This window comes from Salarias fasciatus, chromosome 15 (assembly GCF_902148845.1).
Source record: "Salarias fasciatus chromosome 15, fSalaFa1.1, whole genome shotgun sequence".
In the NCBI taxonomy this organism is placed as follows: domain Eukaryota; kingdom Metazoa; phylum Chordata; class Actinopteri; order Blenniiformes; family Blenniidae; genus Salarias; species Salarias fasciatus.
Genome location: NC_043759.1, coordinates 20,691,842 through 20,714,699, shown reverse-complemented (window position 1 = coordinate 20,714,699; position 22,858 = coordinate 20,691,842). Strand labels below are relative to the sequence as shown.

At 43.5% G+C, this 22,858-nt stretch overlaps 1 protein-coding gene across 3 annotated transcripts in view; it reads left to right on the top strand.

Annotated features, from left to right (window-relative positions):
• The window catches only part of plcb4b (phospholipase C, beta 4b), a 54,347-nt gene that overhangs the window by 11,509 nt on the left and 19,980 nt on the right, over nt 1–22,858 (top strand). For all 3 annotated transcript variants that reach the window (XM_030109805.1, XM_030109806.1, XM_030109804.1), the window contains exons 3-6: nt 3,343–3,409; nt 15,444–15,541; nt 21,348–21,428; nt 22,042–22,101. In XM_030109805.1, the coding sequence (XP_029965665.1) occupies nt 15,458–15,541; nt 21,348–21,428; nt 22,042–22,101 (225 nt within the window). In that variant the 5' untranslated portion in view covers nt 3,343–3,409; nt 15,444–15,457. The remainder of the gene's footprint in view (nt 1–3,342; nt 3,410–15,443; nt 15,542–21,347; nt 21,429–22,041; nt 22,102–22,858) is intronic.

Below are 22,858 nucleotides of genomic sequence, written 5' to 3'. Positions count from 1 at the left end.
GAACTTCAGCTGCTAGAAAACAAAATTTCATTCCTACACTTCCGTCATTTTAGTGTTCCCATTTGTCCAGATTTCTGTACATCAGTGTCCAATCCGGTGACCCCACTTCAGCATTCTCAGAAAGCCGTCCGCCCAGTGGGACTCAGCTGCATGATAAACACAGGGACGCTTTTTTTCTCAGAGTGCTGCTCCGGGCACAGAGTTGGTTTTTTATTGATGTTCCCGCCGAAAATGACTCTCGGAAGAACAGTAATAAAGAGCAGCATAGTTGACACCGGGTACAAGATGAGAGAGCCCTCCTCGGTGTCGTGGCAGGTGCGCTTTATGGCGGCGCACCAGCCAACGGCGAGTCCCGCAGAGAGCAGAGCGTCAGGCTTTTCTGTTGGGTCGATTTCCCGAGGCGGGGCCATATGCTGTCAGCAGTGGAGCGGTCGGGTCATTTTCTTTTTGGTTCAAAACATCTCATAAGACTCACTTTTGTTACTGTCAGCCTCTCATTCCTTGAGCTTTGAATCAAACTTGACTCTCACCTTGCACAACATGAACTGCGTCTGTTGAACAGCTCATGAATGCAAATGCCTAATGAGCCAATAATTTTTTTTTTTTTGTTTAGTTTTTTTTCAGTGGAGCTTGGATGTTTTCTCTGTATTGGGCTTTTCTCAAATGTCAGCAGCTTGTGAATGTTTCCTATTCCAAGTTGTAAACAATTTCTGTGGACGCTATAATTATCTACAAGAGGTGGAAACATCCCACGCGATTTTGTACAACATCTAAAAAGTAAACAAAGCTAAACTAAACTCGGGCCGTAAAAAGCGGCCGTCCCAGGAGCGGTATAAGCATTGTGGCTCAGAGTAGCTGCAGTTTGTGCCAAAGATTCGTAACTGTAACTCTTGTGTATTATTTTCCAGTCGATAGCATTGATAATGCCATTCATCTCCCGTATTCCCTCTGGTGACACCTGTGGGAGTGTGGGTGGCGGCTGGTGTTCGCGGCGCTGTCCTTTTCGTCGGCACCCCCGCGCGGTTCCCCCCGCCGAGCTGTCAGTTGCTGAGTGACGACGGCGGAGCTGCCACTGTTTACACCGTGTGATTCCTGTGACAGGCGGCGGCGAGATTACCAGCCTCTTACCTGTTGCACTAATCACAGGCACTATGACTGCCGGCTGGATGTTACTCTGAATAGCACCTCTCTAAAAATACACACACGTACGCTAAACACACACATAGAATAGACGCGTGGGAGGGGGGAGGGGGGGTGGTTTATTTTCAGTGCATCCAACCCTTTGTTTGATAACGTTCATTCATTATTCATAGCTGGGAGTTTGTAGCTGGAAGGACTATTGAGTGCCGGCGTGTTTCGTTTTCAGTGTTCACAGTGAACCAACTAAAAAATGAGTCGAAGGAACTTTTTTTAACTTCTTCACTCACGCTAAGTGCAAAATGCAGAAGGTGAACATCTGTACTGCTTGTTATAAATATTACACTCTGTATGTGTCATTTCTTTGTTTTTTTGTTTTTTTCTCATGTACAGAGTGTACCCAATGAAAAAGATTGTGAACAGCTCTCTTTCTGAGAGATCACTTCACATGCAGAACATTTCATGCACATTAGCTGCCACTGCAGGGATTGGCCAATCCACGTAAAGACGAAGGAGAGAGAGAGAAAGAGGAGGCAGTGAACTCTGAAGACAGACTGGACGATGTGGATCAATACAGTCGGCAGTAGCAAATTGGTACTTTAACGCCAATTGATTTTTTTTTCTTTTTCGCAAATTCCCCAATGAAATAAATAATTTAGTTTCTCTTCCACCACATTACTTAATATACCATAAGAAGCCTTCGTGGCTCTTTAAGGATTATGTTCATTATATTATTCTGCAGAGACTAATGGAAAATCAAGGGCCCTCCTTTTGTATTACATAATAGGTTGAACAGATATTCTTCATCACATATCCTCTGTCACACATTATTATGTTAAATCTAGTACACATTTCTAAAATTATCTAATTCAAATGTCTTTTCGTGGGGATCGAGTTTCAGATGGAGAAGCACATTAACAATAATACATAGGCTTTGTATTTAATTTTTCAGTGAAAGCTTTTTACAGACTTTTTATTTTGTTGAACCACAAAACAATTAGATGTTCATCCATACTTGCAGTTTGATTACATGCATGTAATGCTCTGCATGCAATCTGATTATTTGGCTCCTCTTTATTACAACAGAAGTCATTTGAACTTTCAGCATGGACTCAGGTAGACCTTCCTGGTCCAATGAGACATTTACAGCTGCACAAGTATGGCTGTGCAACGTCACCTCTTTCACAACTTAATATTCTACAATATATTCTATAATAATGATAACTTACTGTATTTTTATAGTGCGAAAGCAGCTGTGGCTTCAAAATATCTATATAGTAAATGATAATATGGCAATTGCTGCTAATATAATATAATAAAACTGATTTTCATCAGCCTTAAACTGTTAATTTGTCACTTTTTTTTTCTTCAGATATGTTTAAAAGTACTGGATGATGAATCTTCAGCAGGGTGTCACTGAGAGGTCAGTCACAGGATTGTCTCTCTTATTTTTACTTTCATTATTAATCAAGTCTGAACCGTTTCCAACATAAGCGACAGGTAATAATCCTCAACGGAAAAAAAACAATCTGCAAAAAAGCAACTTTTCCTCGATTAGTCGTCGAAATCCCTCCTGTACTGTCTCCACTTATCTGACAAAGTTTATCTTGCAAAGTGATTGTATAAAGAAGCTATTACCGCCCTGTTCCTGTCCTGCTCCGGGCAAAGCAAGATGGAGCTGCGGCGATGAGGTGAGGACAGACGCAAGCAGTCACAGTCGCCGCTAAGTACAGGAAATGTTGAGGAATTTGTCTTGTCCTCGCCACAGACTAAAGGATATGAGATCCTTCTCCAAGGAGAGAGCGATTCTTCTCTGTCTGGACTTTTCGCTCCGTCCTGCTCTCTCTCTCTTTCTGTCTGCCCCTTTGACCCGGTCTTCACTTCCACTCCAAAGCTGCAGATGTGGAGGTGGTGTAGTTTGTCTCATTTACCAGCTCAGTTCCACCCCTCCCTCTCTCTGTAGCTCTCCCGTTACAAGTTTATTTAGCAGAAGCCAAAGGAATGACTAAAACTCTGCACCTGCTAAATAAGAACGTTGCGAGGATCGAGTGATCACACCCCGGTGTGCGTTGCTCCTGTGTAAAAGCATGTTTGTGTGGTGTTTTCTTTGAGTGTCAGTGTCTCCGCTGACCGTATAACAAGCATCTGTAACACTTCTATTATTGGATACCTTATTCCTTTTTTCTTCTTCTTTTTGTTTTATAGAGCGGCTCAGTGCTATCTTCCGGTGCCCCCCCTCCCCTCAGTTTTCTGTCCCTCTGCCTGCCACCTGGTAAGTACACTCAGTCACCTCCCACATATATACAGCACAGAGGCTTGTCAGTCCTTTACGTAATCATCAGCTCAGCCCTTCACTTGAACTCCAAAATGACTGTCACCTTTAGCAGATTGTTCATGTACACAGCGTGGCTTTGTGTGGTTGTTACAGGCTTTTGTGAATATCATGGCAATAACTTCATTTTCTTGATTTTTTTTTTTCTTCTCATGAAACCCATACAGAAAACCTGTGCTTAATTCTAAAAAGATTTGTATAAATGTTGATTTGGATTATGGTGCAGATAGATGGCCATTTTCAAAACTCTCTGACACACCTGGTTTTATTGGCAAGGACTAGATAACAATATTGTTCCCTCTAAAGTACCAGCAAAGTGAGTCACTCAAAGGTAACACAGATTTTAAAGTCTCATTTTCAGCAGCGGAGGAACAATAGTGTGGAGTGGATTTAAACTCAAGGGGCAAAATAAAATGTAATGAGGAATTTTCAAATGCCTCTCTCTATTATACTCCAGTGTTCATAATTGTTGGTAATTTTCTAAACCTCATGATTTTATTTTTAAATGGTGACCCATTTGTAAAAACATTTGCGTCTGTGACTTGAGCAGCAAAATTTGCCAAAATGCAAAATGGTAGAAAGCTTTTTTTTTTTTTTTTTTTTTTAGGCTTGTTTTGAATTCCAGGAACCAAACAGTCCTGATTGTCACATCTGAAGGCAGGTGGGTTTCTGCAGCCCCATATCCACACACTTCAAACTGTACTGCGGTTTATTAGAGGCCATTTTCAGAATTTATTAGTGGCGAGGATGAGGAGATCTGCCAGCAGTCCTGACCTCAACCCCATTAAACACTTGTGAGATCAGTTTGGCCGCGCTGTCTGCAACACGGTGACCAACACAGCGATGGTGACTGACGTCTTACAGCAGTGTGTGAGCAGGCTGGTGGTGGAGCTCCACCCACAGAGGCTTATTCCTGAAAAAAGTCAGATCCATTCACAGTGGAAATAATCACTTCCTCATGGTATATATTTCATTACTAAGAGGCCTAAAAACCCTAATCTACCAAACTCAAATTCCTGATGTTCTGTAGAATCCAAGCACATTATATTGTCTTGCCAATATGATTGCAAATACTTTAAAAAATGGTTTAGCTAAAGCTTCTTCCAAAAACCCATAAAAGCATCAAGCATGTTTAATTTCCAGCTATCTGCTATCGCAGGCTTTGTTCACCAGAATGGAGAAACTTGGTGGATGTGGTCTTATGTGTGGACGGAGCCTTTAAGTGACGAGGCTGGATCGCCTCTGTGCAGAGATGTGTTTTTTCTCTGGTAATGCCTGAAGCGGTGGTTGGGCTGGGTGGGCTCGTCTGTCCCCGCATCTCTATTAATACACATTGGGATCCCATTCAGAGGTCGAAATGTGCCTGTTTGTGTGTGCGTCTGCATGACGCCGCTGCAGCCAGGCGAGCTGGAGGCTATTACTGGCCAGTAGGGTTGCTATGGAGACCATTGGTGTCAGCATAGAGCAACATCTGTGGGGTGTTTTGTTTGTCGAGACAGGTTTTCCTCGTTCTGTCTCTTGTCTGTCTGTGTTTTTGTTTGCTCGACGGCCTACGATCACTGCCAGGTAAAGATCGAAGCTACAAAGCCTCACTCGAGATCTCTGAGCTGTTCCTCAGCCGTGTTCCCGGATTCTGGCAAACACGGCACTTCAATGCGGAACTGATCTCGGGCAGTAGTTCAGCCGCCTATACTGAAGCATGTTCAGAGTGCGCCCTCAGGCAGCCAGTCTGCAGGGACTCGGGGACTCTTTCCACTGGGTGCACGCCAGTGGAAAGCTCACATTCTGGGGAAGCATTTAACCCCTGCCCCTGCCTGCTCCCTCTCTCCACGGCTCCCCTCTCTATATGGACATGTTCTATTTCCACAGCTCTTTTCTCCTGGCTGCCTTATCGGCAGCTCTGGAGGGCACAAAATCTCTTTTAATAGGTACTTATTTGGGCAATGGGAGAAGTCTCATATTTTTGAGCCACGTGTTTTCATCTCCATGTCTTGTCTTCCCCCCATGCGTCTGTTTAAAACACATTTTAACTCACTAGGACTGATAGATAGAGATAAAGATAGCGAGTGGAGAACTGCATCCATGGTAAACCTTTTAATCCCCTCAAATTACTCTCTCTACTTCCAAATACTGCTTTTTTTTTTTTTTTGCAGACACAGGCACAAACAGCATTTAATGTTTACTACTAAGTCCAAAAGGTTTGACTTTGTTTGAGGATGATTAAATCTTTCTTAAAGTCCTGTCAAGCGCTTCGCACAGGTCAGCTCAAACATGTTGTGTGTATGTGTGTCCTCCGTGTTTTTGACCATATTTGGGGAAACCTGGCCTCTGCTGTGAATGTGTAACTGGGCAAAACCGAAACCTTCGACCTCCTAATCTGGTCTAAATGAGACCGTCTCACACACGGAGCACAGCGCGCTACCGCTCAGTGACGTAACACAGCCATTTTTGAATAATTTTGTATTTTCGCTCTGCAGGAATCCCTCCACAAGGGTCGGTTATCTAACTTTCATCCACAAATTAGCAGGCTTTCATAGCTTTCTCTGTACACACCTCCATCACCTGCGAATAAAGATCCACTTATTCCGGGTTGAAGCTTCTAGTTTGATTCAGGCTCTGTCCTCACATGGCCCATAGAAGGTAATCCAGAGTGTCTCAAAACTTGTTTAATTCAGTTTGCACAAGCACATCAGAGTGACAGTGTGCTAAACTATGCGGAGAAAACCTACACACACACACACACACACACACAGGGAGAACATGCATGGTGACAGTGCTAACCACCACACTGGTGTCTGCATCAGTACCATCTAATATTAAAGACATAGACTTCTCTGTGTAAGACCAGTGTTCCGGAGATGTTTCTATTATTAACAGCTACGGATATCATCTTCTCGCCATCAGCCAGTGAAAAATGGTCCCTTCCAGATTTCATTTGGGGACTTCAGCCCCACATATTCATCAGAGACTGAGGATTTTGGACCACGTTCACACACTCTATTGCCAACTGTGACTTCTTATGCAGGGCTTCCTAAAACATCACTTGAATATTGATTGCCCAAGGAACGTAAAAATCCCGTCTGTTTCCCCCGATTGTTGCTTTTCTGCCTCAGTTGTTCTCTTGTAGTTTGTCTGCTCCAATTATCTTTCCTGTCAAATTTCTTCTGCACTCTTGCTAACAGAAATAACTGTGGGACCAAGGCTGGCTGTTTACAGATGCCATGGGAAGCTCTGACCGGAGAGCTGTGTCCCGGTGTCGGGGTTAGACGAAGTGTGCTAATGCGTCAACCTGGCTTCTCTGCCCTATTACATCCAGGGAACTCCCAGACTGGGCGCCTTTTGCTAACAGGCACATAAACACACACACGCACACACGCTCACACACATTCAGACAGGCAGTTCTCTAAATACCTCTGATTAAGATTCCAGATTACTCCGGGACAGCCCTCGCCCCCCTCTCACTTCCCCTCCTCTGTTCTTGTTCTCTCTTTGAGGGGCCTCAGTGGGGGTAATCATCGGCCCTCAGGTCAACATGCCGCCCCCCTCTGTCTCACACTTGCACACACACACACACACACACGCACACACACACAGCCATCATTTATGCGGTGGATGGTCTGCCCATTAGCACATGTGTTGCATTCCTTGTGCGACTCCGTTTGGCACAGGATGGCTGGGGAAGACTATCTTTAGAATTCTTTGTGTATGTCGGCACATGGACTCATTTATATCCTCATCAGCTCCTCAGTGAGCTGAGAACTATGTTTTTGGTGGTGTGTCTGTTTGTATCCGCTGTGGGAAAGTCTTATTGTTGTTGACCTCCATGCGCATTATGTAAGATATTTGAACATGTGCGCATGTTTATAAGAACACATATGCTCTGTGGGACCGCGGCTGGGCGCTGTGGCCAGTGTGTGTGACTGCATGACAGCCAGTTTCCATCCCATGCTCAAGTTAATTATGTAACGCGGGACCGAGGAGCGTGAGTGAGCAGGGTGATCCTCAACTATAAAAGGCAACGAAGAGGGTAGAAGCGGGTCATTTGGCTTGGAAAAAGACATTCTTCCCTTTAACAGCATAATACTTCCTTCACTGCGCTCCCAGGAGAAACAAAAAGTCATTGTAGAGTTTTAGCATATTCAACCCAAGAAAAGCATATCAGTCAAATGACATCAGAAACTTTTGTTCATGTATTTTAGAGTCACTTTATGTAAGTCAGAGCCATCAAGAGGTTTTTAGTTCAGGGGCAACACACTGCCCAATTTCATCTGGACTCGGCCAGACTGATAAATTGCGGCAAAATACCCTTTCAATTTGAATTTTAAGTGCTGTTCATTTTTCTTCCACACTACATTTCGGTCTGATACCAGAAGTGCTCCCTGTTTTCCTCTCACCTGGAGCTGCTTCATACATCAACACATTCTGCTGATTGTTAGCTCAAAGGAGAAGTTGTTTTGTGTGAGTTGTGTGTCTCGCTGAAGGCCATATCTGTGACGGTTGTTTTAAAGTAAACACGCAGCATAAAACACTTCTTGTTTTTTTGTGACGAGTCGGGACGAACTCAAACCATTTAGTCAGTAGACTTTGCTGTAAAAACATCCATTCCGAGTTTGTTGGAAAGGTGCAGCCCACTCAGGCTTTGAAAGCAGTCTACAGGAAGGTTGCTATGTTGAAGAGAGGTCATGCACTGGTTCATGTTCTGCTTTCAGCTGAGTTTGAAGGTGGTGTTTCAGTCAGTCAAGCAATCCAGACCGATACATTTTCCCTTTTCTCACAACAGTCCCGTTTATGCAAACTGCAAATTAACACCTCTGTCTGAAAGGCGTGCTCTCTGGACATGAAAACGTAGACACACAAAGGCACACATCCCTGGACGCTTCGTAAAAAGAACAGTCCAAAGAGCACAGACATAGCTCCATTGTAACTGCCAAAAGTGTAATTTCCCTCTTTCCAGCTGTCCTCCCTCTGCTTGTTCAGACATTGTTCCCTGCATGCCAAGTTTTGTGCCGCAGCGCGTGGATCACAGGTTGGCGTGCCACACTGAGCTGCAGCTGGGCAGAGGAGGTGTGATAGCCGGTGAAATCTAAGGTCTTTAACAGTTTACTCACAATCCCACGCTCACAGGTTCTCTGTCCTTGTTAACAGGAGTTTATTTAGTGAACAATGCATCCTCTTGCTAAGCCACTTAATGAAATGTGAAAATAGACATAAGCAATATTAACATTGATTTCAGAGCCATATGTGCAGTTTGCTTAGAGAACAGAGGTCCTGTTGGTGTAATAAAAACTCTGTATTCCTAGCAGGCTGCTCATTAAAGTGAAGGCTTCGTCTCTCCAGTGTAAACACTCACATTTTTATTGCGCCGCGGTGTTTAATGGCATGACTGTGTGACTTATGCGCGAAACAAACGGTGGGCCAAAGTCAACTGCTAACTGGATTCTGTCTGATAAGCTAAAAGTTTAATCCAATTCTCTCTAATGCAATTATACATGACTGCCACCACCACAATGTTATTGTCTGCCTACGACATTGAGTAAACTTTGCAGACATGGTCTTAGAGCCAGACGTGGCCAACCTGTTGCCGGAGGCTCTCAAAGTATTCCACACTATGTCTGCGTTCCTTTTCACATTCTGCTTGGAGCTGCTGAATGTCAAATCAAATGTGAGTCTGTCCTGTTTTCACCTTGGATGCAAGAAATTTAATAAAATAAAAATAAAATAAAACTGTTCTGCATGTCAAGCAAAACACTGTCTTAACATTTTTTGGCATCAGTAATGTTCTCCATAGCATCAGGCTGCAGTGGAAGGATTATGGATTATAAATAGTATTCATTTTAATGTAGACATGTAGCGAGCAGTGTTCTCATAGAAAAAGAAAGTTGTCTAATTATGCAAAAAAAAAAAAAAAAAGACTATAATCTATTAGGTCAGTTCGAGCATGGTAAAATAAAAAGAGAGCCTTGTACAGTAGGAATTTAGATATGTCAATATGAACAGTTTGAGATTCATGATGCCACTTGTTTGCAACATAGTGCAATCTGGAAAAGACATTAAGCGCCAGACAAACACTTCATTGGACTGTAGGCCAGGTGGGATTCAACCTCCATCCCTGGCAGCGATTTCATGGCCTGCTGGACAGTGAGGTAAACAACCTCTTAGTGTTGACAGGCGGCTTTAAATGAGAGAGAAAATGCATCAGGAATTCTAGACGCTACCTCCATGGATTGAACAGTCTGAGAAGATCTGATTTATTCTATTATTAATATCATCATTATAACTGGCAATCAATGAAGCAACAGGCCATCATTTTTTTCTGTTTATTTACAATGTCCTGGGTTGATTAAAATCAATATTTTAAGAACAGTCCATTCATATTGTGCTGTCAAAGTTTAGTAAGCAATGTAGCAAAGATGGTGTTTTTTTGTGTGTGTGTGTGTGTGTGTGTGTGTGTGTGTGTGTGTGTGTGTGTGGTCTGCATCATCAGTAGTCACGATGACACAGAGACGCTGTGACATCTTTGGCTTTTTGTTAAAGCTGAGATTTGAACATAATGGGCGTGAATAAAATTGCTTCATAATGGAAAGAGATTTGTTTTCCAGTAAGTCAGTGTAGGTGAGTGGGTGGATGTGTGTGCCTGTGCATGTGCGTGTGTGTGTGTGTGTGTGTGTGTGTGTGTGTGTGTGTGTGTGTGTGTGTGTGTCCTCAGATGAGTTCGGCCTCAAGGGCAGTTATGACCCTAATAGAGAGCGGAAGACTGATGGTATTGTTGAAGATGAAGAAGCTTAAGGGGACCTCAAGCAGAAATGCATATGGAAAGTGATGTGCATAATGAAAAAGCTTGATTTGTACCTCTGCGCTGCTGTTCCGGCACTGTGAAGAACACGTTTGCAGCCTGTATGGAGTGAATTTACGCTGATGTCAGTCGTTCCCATGGTTGCAGTTCCTCAGTTAATTGAATGAAATCCAGCTCTTATTATTCTCAAGTAATCAGAGATACAGTTACTGAAAGGTTGAGTTTAAACCTGCTCTGAGTGGATGAGAAGCCAGCTACTGCTACACTTTGGAGTCATCATTGCAACTTCTTTGGCACTGAATTTTACATTTTATTTGTAATAATGACCCACTTGATTCAAATAGGTTGAGAGCTATAGGGCTAGTAAAGCTCAAATAATGGATTAGCTGCATGAAACGTTGGAATGGAACAGCTTCATTTCCCACAATCAGCTGAGCATTTCTTTGAAAGACCCCCCCCCCCCCCCCGGCTGCTGTCCGATGGCTTTGTAGTGCTGACTAGCGGCAGGCAGCTGCATGGCAGTCAGGTGGCCTCCTGCATTAAATGAACACCAATTGGTTTAATTGGGGAAAACTCAAGTGCTGACTAGTTAGAAGGTGGCCGTTCAATCCACCTGGTCACGAGGTCCGGCTACCATCATTGCCTGTTGCTAGTTGCTAATTCCCCCAGCTGTTGTCTCTCTGTGCCTGTTTCCTGTTACTGTACTGCTACCTTGTTATTGTTTGTTGTCACTTGGCTTTGACCCTGTTCCTGCGCTGCTACCTTCATGTCACTGCCAGACTACCACTTAGACTCCAACATGACTGGATCAAGCCTCCGACAAAATGGTCACTCGTACTTTCCCTCTCTTGTTACCTGTTACCGTGTTTTGTTGCCTGAGTGAGATACTCACTATCCATTTACTCTGGACAAATGGATATAAAAGAACACGCTGATACTTTGTCATATGCACAGTTCAGATAAGGAAGCAGAGACTGTAGTGTGACCGTCTGCATTTGTGTGATTAAATAATCCAGACCTTATCATGACAGGCATTAGTGTTACAGCATGTTTAACTCAAACAAGCTCGCGAAACCGATCAGAGTCGCTGGGAAACAAGTTGTTGACGTTGAAAAACATGCATAGCCGCTGTGTGTGCAGACTCGATATGTACACGAAGCTTATCTGGTGTTCAAACATTGCTAATCCTACCAACACTCCTAAGTTCCCAGAATCAATAATATTTTTCCCAACAGGAACAGTGTGTGTGTGTGTGTCCTTCTTTTGTTTCAATTCATCAGTTGTTTTTTCAGATTTATCGTATTACAGAGCGCACAACTTTGTGTTTTGCTGTCGTACTTGTGTGACATCGCTGTGAAGTTGCAGCCCTGCTGTGGAGTGGGTGTGTGTTCTGCCTGAGACCCCGGTGAAGACAAACGAGTGCTGAGAGCGAGTGTGCATCATGAGGTCCTCCGTCCTGCTCTCAGCAGAGAGTGAGGAATATTCAATTAAAGCTGTTTTTGTTATTGTGTAATTCCCAGGCTGTAACGGAGCCGACGGTGGGTTCCTGTTGATGTGAAACTGAGAGGGCGAGGTGTTGCCGCTCTGCCGTTAATATTTCTGATAAACACAGCCTTGTTCTGTTCTGCCTGTTTTCCACTGTCTCTTTCAATTGCCAAGAGTAGACTTTCAGCGCATCAGTTATTTCTCCACCTTTACATACTCGCTTACGCAGCTATATTCAGTTTCTTCAGCTAATTAGATCGTCTCTCAGAACTTTGGTGGTTATCCACGAGTTGTTCTTGATGGACGTCTGTGGGGGGGGGGACTTTTCTCCTGCTTTAAATTACAACACGTCTGCGAACATTCAACCTGCAACAAAGACTAATGAGCTCAAGTAGATAGAAATTCTTCAGTATGAGTTCAAGGTCTTCAATACTGCCTACTTTTTAATCTCCATATTTTAACCGGATTCACGGTCAGGGGGCGTGAATCATGAAGAATGTGCGAGAGTTTGAGAATCTCACAGAGTTCTCGAATATGTTAGAGATCTAGAATGTGTCAGGAGTTCTAGATTATGTCAGTATCTTTTGCTCTAAATCTGACCAGCTGTTTAAATATGTGATTGGCACTGAGTGGAGCAAGATTTTTGTGACAACAGCTCATGTGAAAAGTAGGTTAAACAAATTTTTAAAAATGCCTTTATGTTTGCTTTTCACTGATAAGTGCAGCAATGCCATTTATTGACATGACTTTCACCTAAGAAAAGCGGCGATGCAGTTACTTATGAAATATAAAAAAATCAATACGAAGCCTGACTCTAAATGAAATGAGCCAGAAAACAGCCTGTATCGCCTCTCGGTTCACAGGGTATATTATACGATGAAGGAGAGCTGTGGTTATTTTGTCAGCTCCATCAAATACGCCCCTCTTTCTTTCTCTCTCTCTCTCTCTCTCTCTCTCTCTCTGTTGTTCACTTGTGTCCATTTGAGTCGTGTCCCCAGTCAACCTTTCCACCACTGGCTGATGATGCAGCTGTAGCCTAATTTTAGTTTATGAGGTGTGGGACCGCTGGGTGTTACCCTAGCTGCCATTTTAGACGAGGAGGCTGGGAACAGCGCTCCTCACGGGGCTCCCATCTATCGTAATTATCTCATCGTCAGGGGTTGGACAGGGGGCTCGGACCTCTATGGCTTCCTTTAGCTTCCCTCAGCTCCTTACACGCTCGCTCACACATCCAGGAGCTCAGATGCCCGGTGTGCACGGCGGCATGGCCTTACAGAACCTCTGCTGCCGCACCGCTATTGGACAGATTTGATCCCACTGAGGCGAACGTTATCTAATGCATACTGTTGAGTGTGAAAAGATCTAGGCTAACGTCACACAGGGTAGCATAACCCAATTAGTACAGATTAGAGATGTGAAGTCTCCCGTCTGAATCATTTTCAATTCAGTTGACAAACATGTGCTATTTCACGGAGCTTCTGTTAAATCCGGACAAGGTGCAGCCTGTTTACGCCTCTGTGCTCTCTGCGTGTCGTGTTTTTGGCACCTTGCCTGGCCTCTCTTCTGAATTTCCACTGGAAGTGTGCATTCGTATTTCCATTCCCCTGGCAGGATGTGTGCATCTGTGGTGCAGCTCCCTGTAGGACACCACAGATGGTGCAGCGCTCGGTTTGATGAGGTTGGCCCCTTTTTGCACATCAGTGGGTGCGCTGGCCTGGCCTGGCCTGGCCTGTTGTAGCACTATCATTAACACATCAGTCTCCTATGTTGACCTATGACCTAATGTTCTATATAGTAAATGTGCCTTTTAGTAGTATTTTTGTTGGTTCTGTCTGATTTCTGGATCTCTTATCTATATTTTGATTTGCCTGAATATTGTTTCAGAGAAGTAATACGGCATATTATGAAGTGCATTGACATATAAGACAGTGCAAACTTTTACATACATTTATTTGATTTAAACCCAAAGCATAAAGTTCAACTTATTGGCGTTATTCATGCACATTTTGTGCAATGAACAAAAAAAAAAAAATCAACAAACAGGTATTCCCTTCCACTGAAAACATGTATCAGCCAGCATCATGTACTTCCCTGTTGGCAGTATCTCCTCGCCCACCTCCACCCTCCACCCTCCTGTATCCTGATGATGGATGGGTTTTAGTTCACAGTCACAGCATTCAGGTCTCTCCGTAGCTGTCCTTCATCTGTATTTGTCATGCCAGGGCTGGACCGGAGCCCGCGCAGCCGATCCTTTTCTGTAGCCTCACTTGATTTTGCCTCTGATCTGTGTTCCTCACATCAAAAGCAGACGTCCCCCCGCTGCACTCGCCACACTGTTCCCGCAGCTTCTCCAGTCAGCCTCTGTCACACACAGCTGTTTCACTCTTCCATCTCTGCCTGCCCACCACTGTTCTGTTTTATCTCTCTGCCTCTCATGCCACTTTTCCCCCTCATCTCTCCATCTCTGTCCTCTCTACCTCTCGCTGGCTTCATATCTGGCGCTTACTTTTAGTTCACTGATTTTATTTTTTCCTGTCCGTCTCCAGTCTGTCTGACTTCGTATCTTTGTTTCCACTCTCTCTTTCCATATTTCTGTTTCTGTTGCCCTCTTTGTCATCTCATCCATCTGCGTCTAGTTTGCGCAGCTTTCGGAGGGAAAGTACGGTTCCTGGTTAAAATCTCGGGCCTACTTCTCAGATAGACATTTACACATTCAACCATGTGACTACACAGAGTTAAGAACATTCTTGAGAATGTTCTTAAGAATGAGAATGCTCTTGAGAATGTTCTTAATGTTCTTTAAATCATGGTTACCGTGTATTTTTCTCGACATGATACAGTGTACCCGCTAATCAAATCGAATCACCCTTCGGTGCGTTCCCATGATGATTTAATACCAGCTGAACTTGGAGACTATACATAGTGTGTCACGTTCTCAAGTGTGCTTCTCTCCCTCTCAGTCCGCCATGACACGTTTGAGGCTGACGTAAGGAGAGCCTATATTTGGTGGTGTCATCAACAATATTACAGTTCGCTGTCAAGACCCCCTTCCACCCCGTGAGCTGCATTTCTTACGTGATGAAACACGTGCAGGTGTGTCACATGAATCAGGCCTGATTTCCTGTGTTTGAAGTGAAGCACAAGCTGCGTTCAGACGGTTTTAGGCCAAGTGGAAGACAAAAGTGGATTTAATGCGAGAAAAAAAAAAAAAAAAAAAAAAGGAGCATCCACCCATCAGATGTTTTCCAGCTGTCAGATATGTTCAGCGTGTGATTCTCAGCCCCACCAGCAGCTCTGCTCTGATTATCTGTTGTTCCTACATTCTCTCAGCTTTTACCTGTCTGCTCACTGGTAACAGCCACGGGGGATGACATGATATCTGAGCATCTTTCACCTCTGCGGTTGGATTGTTAGACCCAAGAACCAAGAGTCTCAATAAAAAATACAGTCAACATTTTTTTTGACAGTTTATTAAAACAGGATATAAATCTGCGTCCCTGTGAATGAAGTCCATAATAACGAATCTGTGTTTGGGTTTGATTGTTGGTCAGTAGTTGCATATGTACTTGTTCTACTTTTCAGGAGAGGATATTTCGGGATACGTCCCTGGAGGACTGGTTACAGTAGCTCCGCACACTAAGTGTTCCTCCTGGTTGTTTCCTAATTTCCTCTCTGTCTGTCTCTCCCCCCCAACAGATTTCTGAGCAGCCATGACCAAGTCTTACGAATTCAACTGGCAGAAGCACCTGCCTGAGTTCATGCAGGAAGGAGCCTCCTTTGACAGGTTTGATGAGGTAAATATGACGCATTTCTGCATCAATCAGCCCGATAAAAATAAAGAGCCTCTCCAGTTTTATACCCCAGACGAGGCGAAGGCTGCGTGGCACGCTGTCAGAGTTCGTCAGGAGCGCGGCTGATACTGGCATAGATTATTTGCTCTGCCCTATTATCATCTTTCACATTAATGACCGTCTGTGGCTCAGTCATTAGGTACACACACACACAAAATTGGATTTCCATCTCCTTAGGGAACTCAGTCTCGAACCAAGCCTTGTGCTTCAAATGTGTTGGTTTACAGTATGTACACTTGTTGTTTCTGTCCTAAAAAGCGAGGCACATCTTCAGTATGACTCTGTAAACACATTTATTTTTCCACAATTTGACAGACACACACACACACATACAAAGCAGAGGCGTCTCCTTTATAACCCGATGCGTCATTGTTGTAGTCAGAGTTCTCGCTGTAGGCTGCCCACATTGATCAGACTCATTAAGGAGCTTCGGCAAAGGCGACTGTTTGTCTGCAACAAGTCCACCGAGGGTCCTAAGCTGCACGCTGAAAGATGATCTGTCTGCAACACAGTGTGTTTGTGTGTGTGTGTGTCTGTTTAGTGTATAAATCCTGAGCTGTCCACTGAGATCCGGAATCGCTCACGTTACCCTTGATCGCTGGGATGTTCAAAATGACTATCGCGTATTTGAGCATGATGTTTCATATATCAGGATTGGAAAAACCTTTCCAAAGTACTTCGCAAGGACAAACTGATAAATTACATCAAGATGCAACCCTGAGCCAAAAAGTATGAATAAGTCACAGAAATGCAATTTAAAATGCACTTTATTTCTTCTTCTTTTCTTTTTAGAAACCATTATTAATTTCTTGCTCCATGATAGCCACAATTAACCGTCTCGCCTGTCAGTCAAATGTCTTTGTAATGAGGAGATTATTAAAAATAGCTGCCAGTACCCTCCTTAGTGTTTCTAGATGTCTGGCTTACTCTGTATCTACTTGTGTTTGGATGACCTCGGTTATATCTTCCTGTCTTTTTGCCCACTTTTCCCCTGACAAACCTAATCAGGACACTTAGCTAGGACATCTGATGAGCAAAGGCAAAGTGTGTCACACACACACACACATACACACACGCTTGCGCTCATGCACATAGAGACATACGCGCACCCCGACACACACACCAGGAAATTCCCTCAGTGCTCTTTGTTTTAAGTGGTCATCGGGGGAGCCGAGACGGAGGATCCCTGTTTGGATGGGTTGAAAATTTAAGGAAGTTAAGAGACAGGAGAGTTTTAATCAACAGCCATGTCAAAGTGAGGTCTGAAAGTGGGCCAGCAGGCTTCTGAAGAAAGTCCTCCGTGTGTTGCTGCTGTGAATTTGAGCCAAGCTCAGGCAAGACAAGGTTAGGACTGGCCTGGATGGTAATAAGGTCAACCTCTGTCAGTCCTTCAAAACAGTTGTTACCAAACTCTTTTCTGTGTAGAATCCCACTCCAGTTCCTGATTTGCTAAAACATTCCAGTGAAGCGGGATACTGGCAGACACACAGCAAGACAGGAGCTTCGTAATCAAAGCAATGAACGGTTTCCCAAGTCTAGGAAGTGTCTTCATGGTTCTCCTCAACATGTGCAGACCTAGTTCGATCACTCATGATTAGGCACAGCTGAAGGCTGCCTGTATTTTCTGGTCCTGCTTCCAGCAGGTTATAAACAAAGATACAAATAATGGTTATAATGGCACTGCAACGCCACACAGACTGAGCAGGAAAGATGATGGGATGGATGGATGGATGGATATATTTGATCGAGGTTTGATATTTTGTTCAAACTATGAGAACAAAAAGCTGTTGAGTAGACTCATTCAGACAAAAATAATTGAAGTTATTAATGTCATATTGCTCCATAGCATCACAGGCATGTAGTACGATCACCTCCCTTTGAGGAAAAACCTGCCAATCATACTTTGTGTCAGCTGAATAGCTCTATTTTCTGGCAAATACAAAGGCTGCGGGTTACATTGGCATCGTCGGAAATTGCACAGACGAGCTGTATGCACATGCAATCTTTCCACAAAAACAGTCTCTGCTGACTGAAACCCCACTGAGTGGCAGATGGCAGAGGCAGGTAATGTGCATGTGTATTAATGTCTGCGTGTTTGGGCCAACACGGCAACCAGTGCAATCGAGAGCCTCGGACAAAATGACCGTCACATACAGTCTCAACACAATGTGTAGTGAATATTGCACTGGTCAAAACAAGATGTGCACATTAAAGTAAACTCCACATCCCACAGTGCTTTTTTCCCGCAGGCTTAGAAGTAGACGTTTGCATGTTTTTGTGGTATTATTTACCTTTGTTATAAAGCAATGAAGGAGTCCTACAGATTGGCTCTAATTACAACATTGTTGCCCCAGAGTGAGGTATTTTATTCCAGGTTCCTCTTTTTGACAAGTTTAGAGACTCTGATGTCAAAGGTTAAAGATCTCCTGTGTGATCCATTACGATAAGAGCCAAAGGGCTTTTGTGTGTATGTTCGTGTGTGTGTGTGTGTGTGTGTGTGTGTGTGTGTGTGTGTGTGTGTGTGTGTGTGTGTGTGTGTGTGTGTGTGGCATTCATTATGTCTCTGATTGGAAACCAATCACTTAAGATCTGGCTGATGTTCGGTTTCCATGGGAACTGGGAGCAGCCTCATCCTGACAGCTGATGAGAGCAGAGAGGAACTGGCCAGAGCGGTGAGCCTCTGGAAACAAATCAGCACGTGTGATTGGATAAATTGTTGTTCTACACTCTGCAGCTGGAACAAAGAAAATTGTTCTCTTTATATATTTTAACATATAGACCTGTGGTCCAACATGTGGTTGATGGCACCGAAGTTCATGAAACACTGTCTTCTCTAAGGATTACAGATTGGCAAAATTAAATTTGAATATGTTAAAGAAAAACATGTTAATATAGTTTTGAGTATTGCCTACAGAGCCTGTCGATTTGAAGGTCCCAGCTGGTGTGCCTGTTAGCCTTTCTCTTTGTTAGTGAATCACACATTCAAGTGAGCTGTGAGAAAAGTGGCAGAGGATAAAACATGGCCCTCGGTGCGATTATCACTAAAGTCAAGGAAAGTCTTTACTTTGTGACACACATGTTGCTGTTTGGAAGGATCTGCTCACAGATAGCTGGTTCTTTGCTATCTGAGCTGCAGGATCATCAAATAACATTTGATTAAACTTGGCACATCGAAAGACTGTGATATCCAACTAAATCATTAAATATAGCGACTGATGGGAAGTTTACCAGAGTGGAAGGGAGGCTTTACAGTCAATATATGCACTGAAAAAAGGGTGAGAGGCTGTTGGTCTCCATTCTCCATTCTAGGAACTTGATGGAAGTCTGGAGGATCCAAAACAAACAAATGCTTTTCTCTGGACAAGATCTGAGTTTTGGAAACCACGGCTCAAATACTCAAGAGGAATTAGAGGAAACCATCCTTTAGCTGCCGTCCTGCATCTAAAGAGATTTTCTTCTGGATTTCACTCATTTACAAAACTCCAGTCAGTGTTGGTTTTTATGAAACCCACTTCACTGTCTCACTGTGCGATTGAATATCTATTCTTATCACCGGCAACTAATCATTCAATTTAATGATTTAATCACTTCTATTCTTCTTTTAATGATGCCTTTCATTGACACAAGTTCAAGAGGCCTCAAGGGAAGAAAGGTTGGGAACAACTGTGCTAATCGAGCTCCTTATTTAGATTTTCAATTAATACTTTTTATTTAAAACCAAAACTGTTGGATTCCAACTTCTTAAGTATGAATTTTTTCATGATTTCTTTAATTGTCCCTGATACTGAATGAGGTTTTCAGAGTGCACTTTTCCAACCCAAAAACTTTATTTTTTCAATTTATCATAACTATAATGGAAAGATTAGCTGATAAGCATATCTAATCAGATCATGATATTGGATTGGAAAAAGTTATTATGCATACACCAATTGTATTTGCTCACATTATAATTGTGGACAAATTAAAAAAAGGGAAATAACTTAAAATAGACAGTAAGGCAAATACAGTGGATTTGACTGTACAGGAAAGTAGAGAGTAGGAATAAATACTGAGTGTTTCTGCTGCTGCCTTAAAGGTCATGGAGGCTTAGTGGTTCAGAATAAAGGCATGGCTCAGCCCACAGACACACACTGAGTCGCACTCACTGTGGCCCTTTGGAAAGAATGTAACAAATGTCCAGGTGGTGCCCAAGTGCCATAAATAGGAGTCCGTCCGGAGACAGCGCCGGTCGGGCTCTCCGCTAATTATTCCTCCGCTTTAAACTTTACTAGAACAAGTGTGGCAGTAGCATGCTGGATGTCCTCAACAGTCAGGCCTCGTTTAAGAGCGTCTCCTTCACAGAGCGCCACGAGGCCACGAGCGAAGCCTCCGTCAGCCCAGATTCAGATGAAAGGGAGCCGAGCTTTTAGCTGCACTTACTGCAGTCTTGCTGCTTCCTAATGGAAAGAGGATTGTTCTCCGGGTTTTTATGATGGTTTTAGATGTCAGGATCGAGCCAAACAACAAGTGAGCTTGGGTCTATTTGCACCGGGGTATCTTGTGGCAGCAACACCCTGAAGTAATAATAAATTGTGTGTTTGTGTGTGTATGTGTCTGATAATAGATTCACTGCGGAGCCACGTCTTCCTCTGCTTTGTCTTTTCTTATGTTTGAAGTTCAGAAGTATGATTTTGCGATAAGAAAACACGAATCACGCACTAACAAGCACAAAAACAACTCCCTGTTCACTGAATTGATGTAAAAAATGTGGGGAAATAATCAAGTTTAAAAGTGGAGAAGTGCTCTTCAGGCTGCTGAACAATCAAAGGATCCGCTGCTCATCGTGCTTCAGGTCATGTTAGTGTTTCCTGACGGCAGCTTGGTTGGGACACTTCTGAATTCGTTGCGGTCGCACGTACGTACAACCCCAGACTCGGACGCGGCCGTTCCCAGTACCTGTAAAGCTCAGCACAGTGTTAGCAGGCAGGTGATGTTTGCCTTTAAACGTTAATGGCAGTCACATTTATCTTGCGGCGTGTTTGTGTTGGCAGCAGCTTTCTGCCCCTCCGCACGCAATGTACGTGTGCATACTGAAGATATATTTGCAACTACTGTATGTGTGCATGCACATGTGTGTTTGTGTGTGTGTGTGTGTGCTCAAGGTTAGACACTTACGCAAGGTTAAGCTCAATAAATTTGAGAGCAACTCTTCAGGAAACTAATGTGTAGTTAATGTAATGTCCTTGACGTGCGTGCGTGTTTACCTTCCACTTTGCTTTCCCATAATCTGTGATCATGTTATTTTTTTTATTCAGGGAACTTCTCTCAAATCTGCATTTTGAATTTTTGAACTTGAATTTACATGTTTAATGCTAATTACAAATGAATCAGGGTAATGTGAAGGTTAGGCAAGTAGATGTTTTTTTGTGTGAGGTTAGAAAAATAAATAAATGCCATTCCGTGTAGCCTTGTCTCCAGAAGGTTTAAAAAAAACAGAGCTGTGGGTGTGTGTGTGTGTGTGTGTGTGTGTGTGTGTGTGTGTGTGTGTGTGTGTGTGTGTGTGTGTGTGTGTGCGCGCGCCTACACGGGTAGCTCCGTTTTTCTAAAATGAATTAGAGCTACATCTGGTTGCCTTGTTGTGTAATCCCTGTGTGTGTTGAACACGTTGACTGTTTAATGTCTGGCTTTGTCACATAAAACCATGTGATTGATGAATCCTGCTCTCTGAAAAAAAAAAAAAAAAAAAAAAAAACTTGTTTGCTCCCTGCAGGATCCGTACATGTTTGAGCCCAACTGCCAGATGAAGGTGGACGAGTACGGCTTCTTCATCACCTGGAAGAGCGAAGGAAAGGTACAATTTCCACCTCTTCACGTTGGACTATTCTTCTCTCAGAAAACAGTTTTTTTATTTAGTAGCTGGGGAAACAGAATGGTTTCTCAAAAAGTTATTTCAGAAATGATTTCCTGATGGTTCCAAGAAATCCCTCCAGAAAACCGTGTATAGTAAATTGTGTATCCACACACACACACACACACACACACTTGATTGCGCCTCTGTAACACTGACATCCCAACATGTAAGACTGCCATTGTTTTCATTTATTTTGTTGTCAATATGCTTCATTGCTACGCCAAAGTTATTGTCTCTGTGCAGTATATTTGCAGCTATTCAAAAGAAAAAAAACCTCCTTCAGTGTAATTTTTAATGATGTAGTGTCCTTTAAAGGGTGAATAATAACCAGGCTCATTATATACTCCCTCAATCTCCTGGAAGAAAACACCGATCCATGATTGCTATTGTGTAATTTACACTGGAAATGAAATTGCTAAAATGACAAACACGATGCACCATGACTCGCCTTTTCTCCATTTCCTCCTCTTCACTTGCTGTCACAATCGTCCCTCCTCCTCCTCCTCCTCCTCCTCCTCCTCTCCCCCTCTCTTTGTCTTTATTCCTCCTGCAGGAAGGCCAGGTTCTGGAGTGTTCCCTCATCAACAGTATTCGTGTTGGCGCCGTCCCAAAGGTGAGACTTGACGGGAAAGACAATTTCTTCGCTTCTCCCTTCTCTGAAACGCCGGCATTTCGCTCTCGTGGTGACGCTCACGGTGAAATGTAGGGAGACGGCCACGTCGGCCGCATTATTCATGCTCAAATTAGGAAAGGCTACAACAGCGGTTTCTATCAATATACCGACTGATCTGAGACTTTGACCGCTGAGCTTCTTTCCCAAATAACCACATTCATGAGGGGCGCTAGTGGAACATAAACATTAAATATTTAACTCATCAATATTTATACAAGCCGGGCTGGCTTTAGCCACAAGGTTGTATCTGAAGGGGTTTTCTGCAGCCGTGGCCCGCGCTTTTGACCCAGAGAGGAATATTGAAGGATCGTGATGATGGGCTGTCAGAGAACCTCTGGGTTAAAGCGGCGCCACTGCAGGATCAAACGCTCACAGGTATAAGACGTTCCCTTTCTGTCAGAAGGACTTTTCCTTATCCTGTAAGAGGAAACTGATCCCCGAACAGCCAACATGTACCTGACCTGGTGGATTACTGCGTGTTTCCGCTGTGTTCAGCGGCAAATTGCTTCTTTATGCGGCGGAAACCGTGTTCCTCACACACTCAAAACCTGCATGCATTAAATATTGATTCATGCAGTGTAGCATTGACAGTGACACATTACATATTTTAGCGTTTGGCTGCATGCCGACAATATGAATTATGGAAGTTGCATTGGATATACCGGTGGACGCTGCTCTCTGATCAGATGCAAAGGAA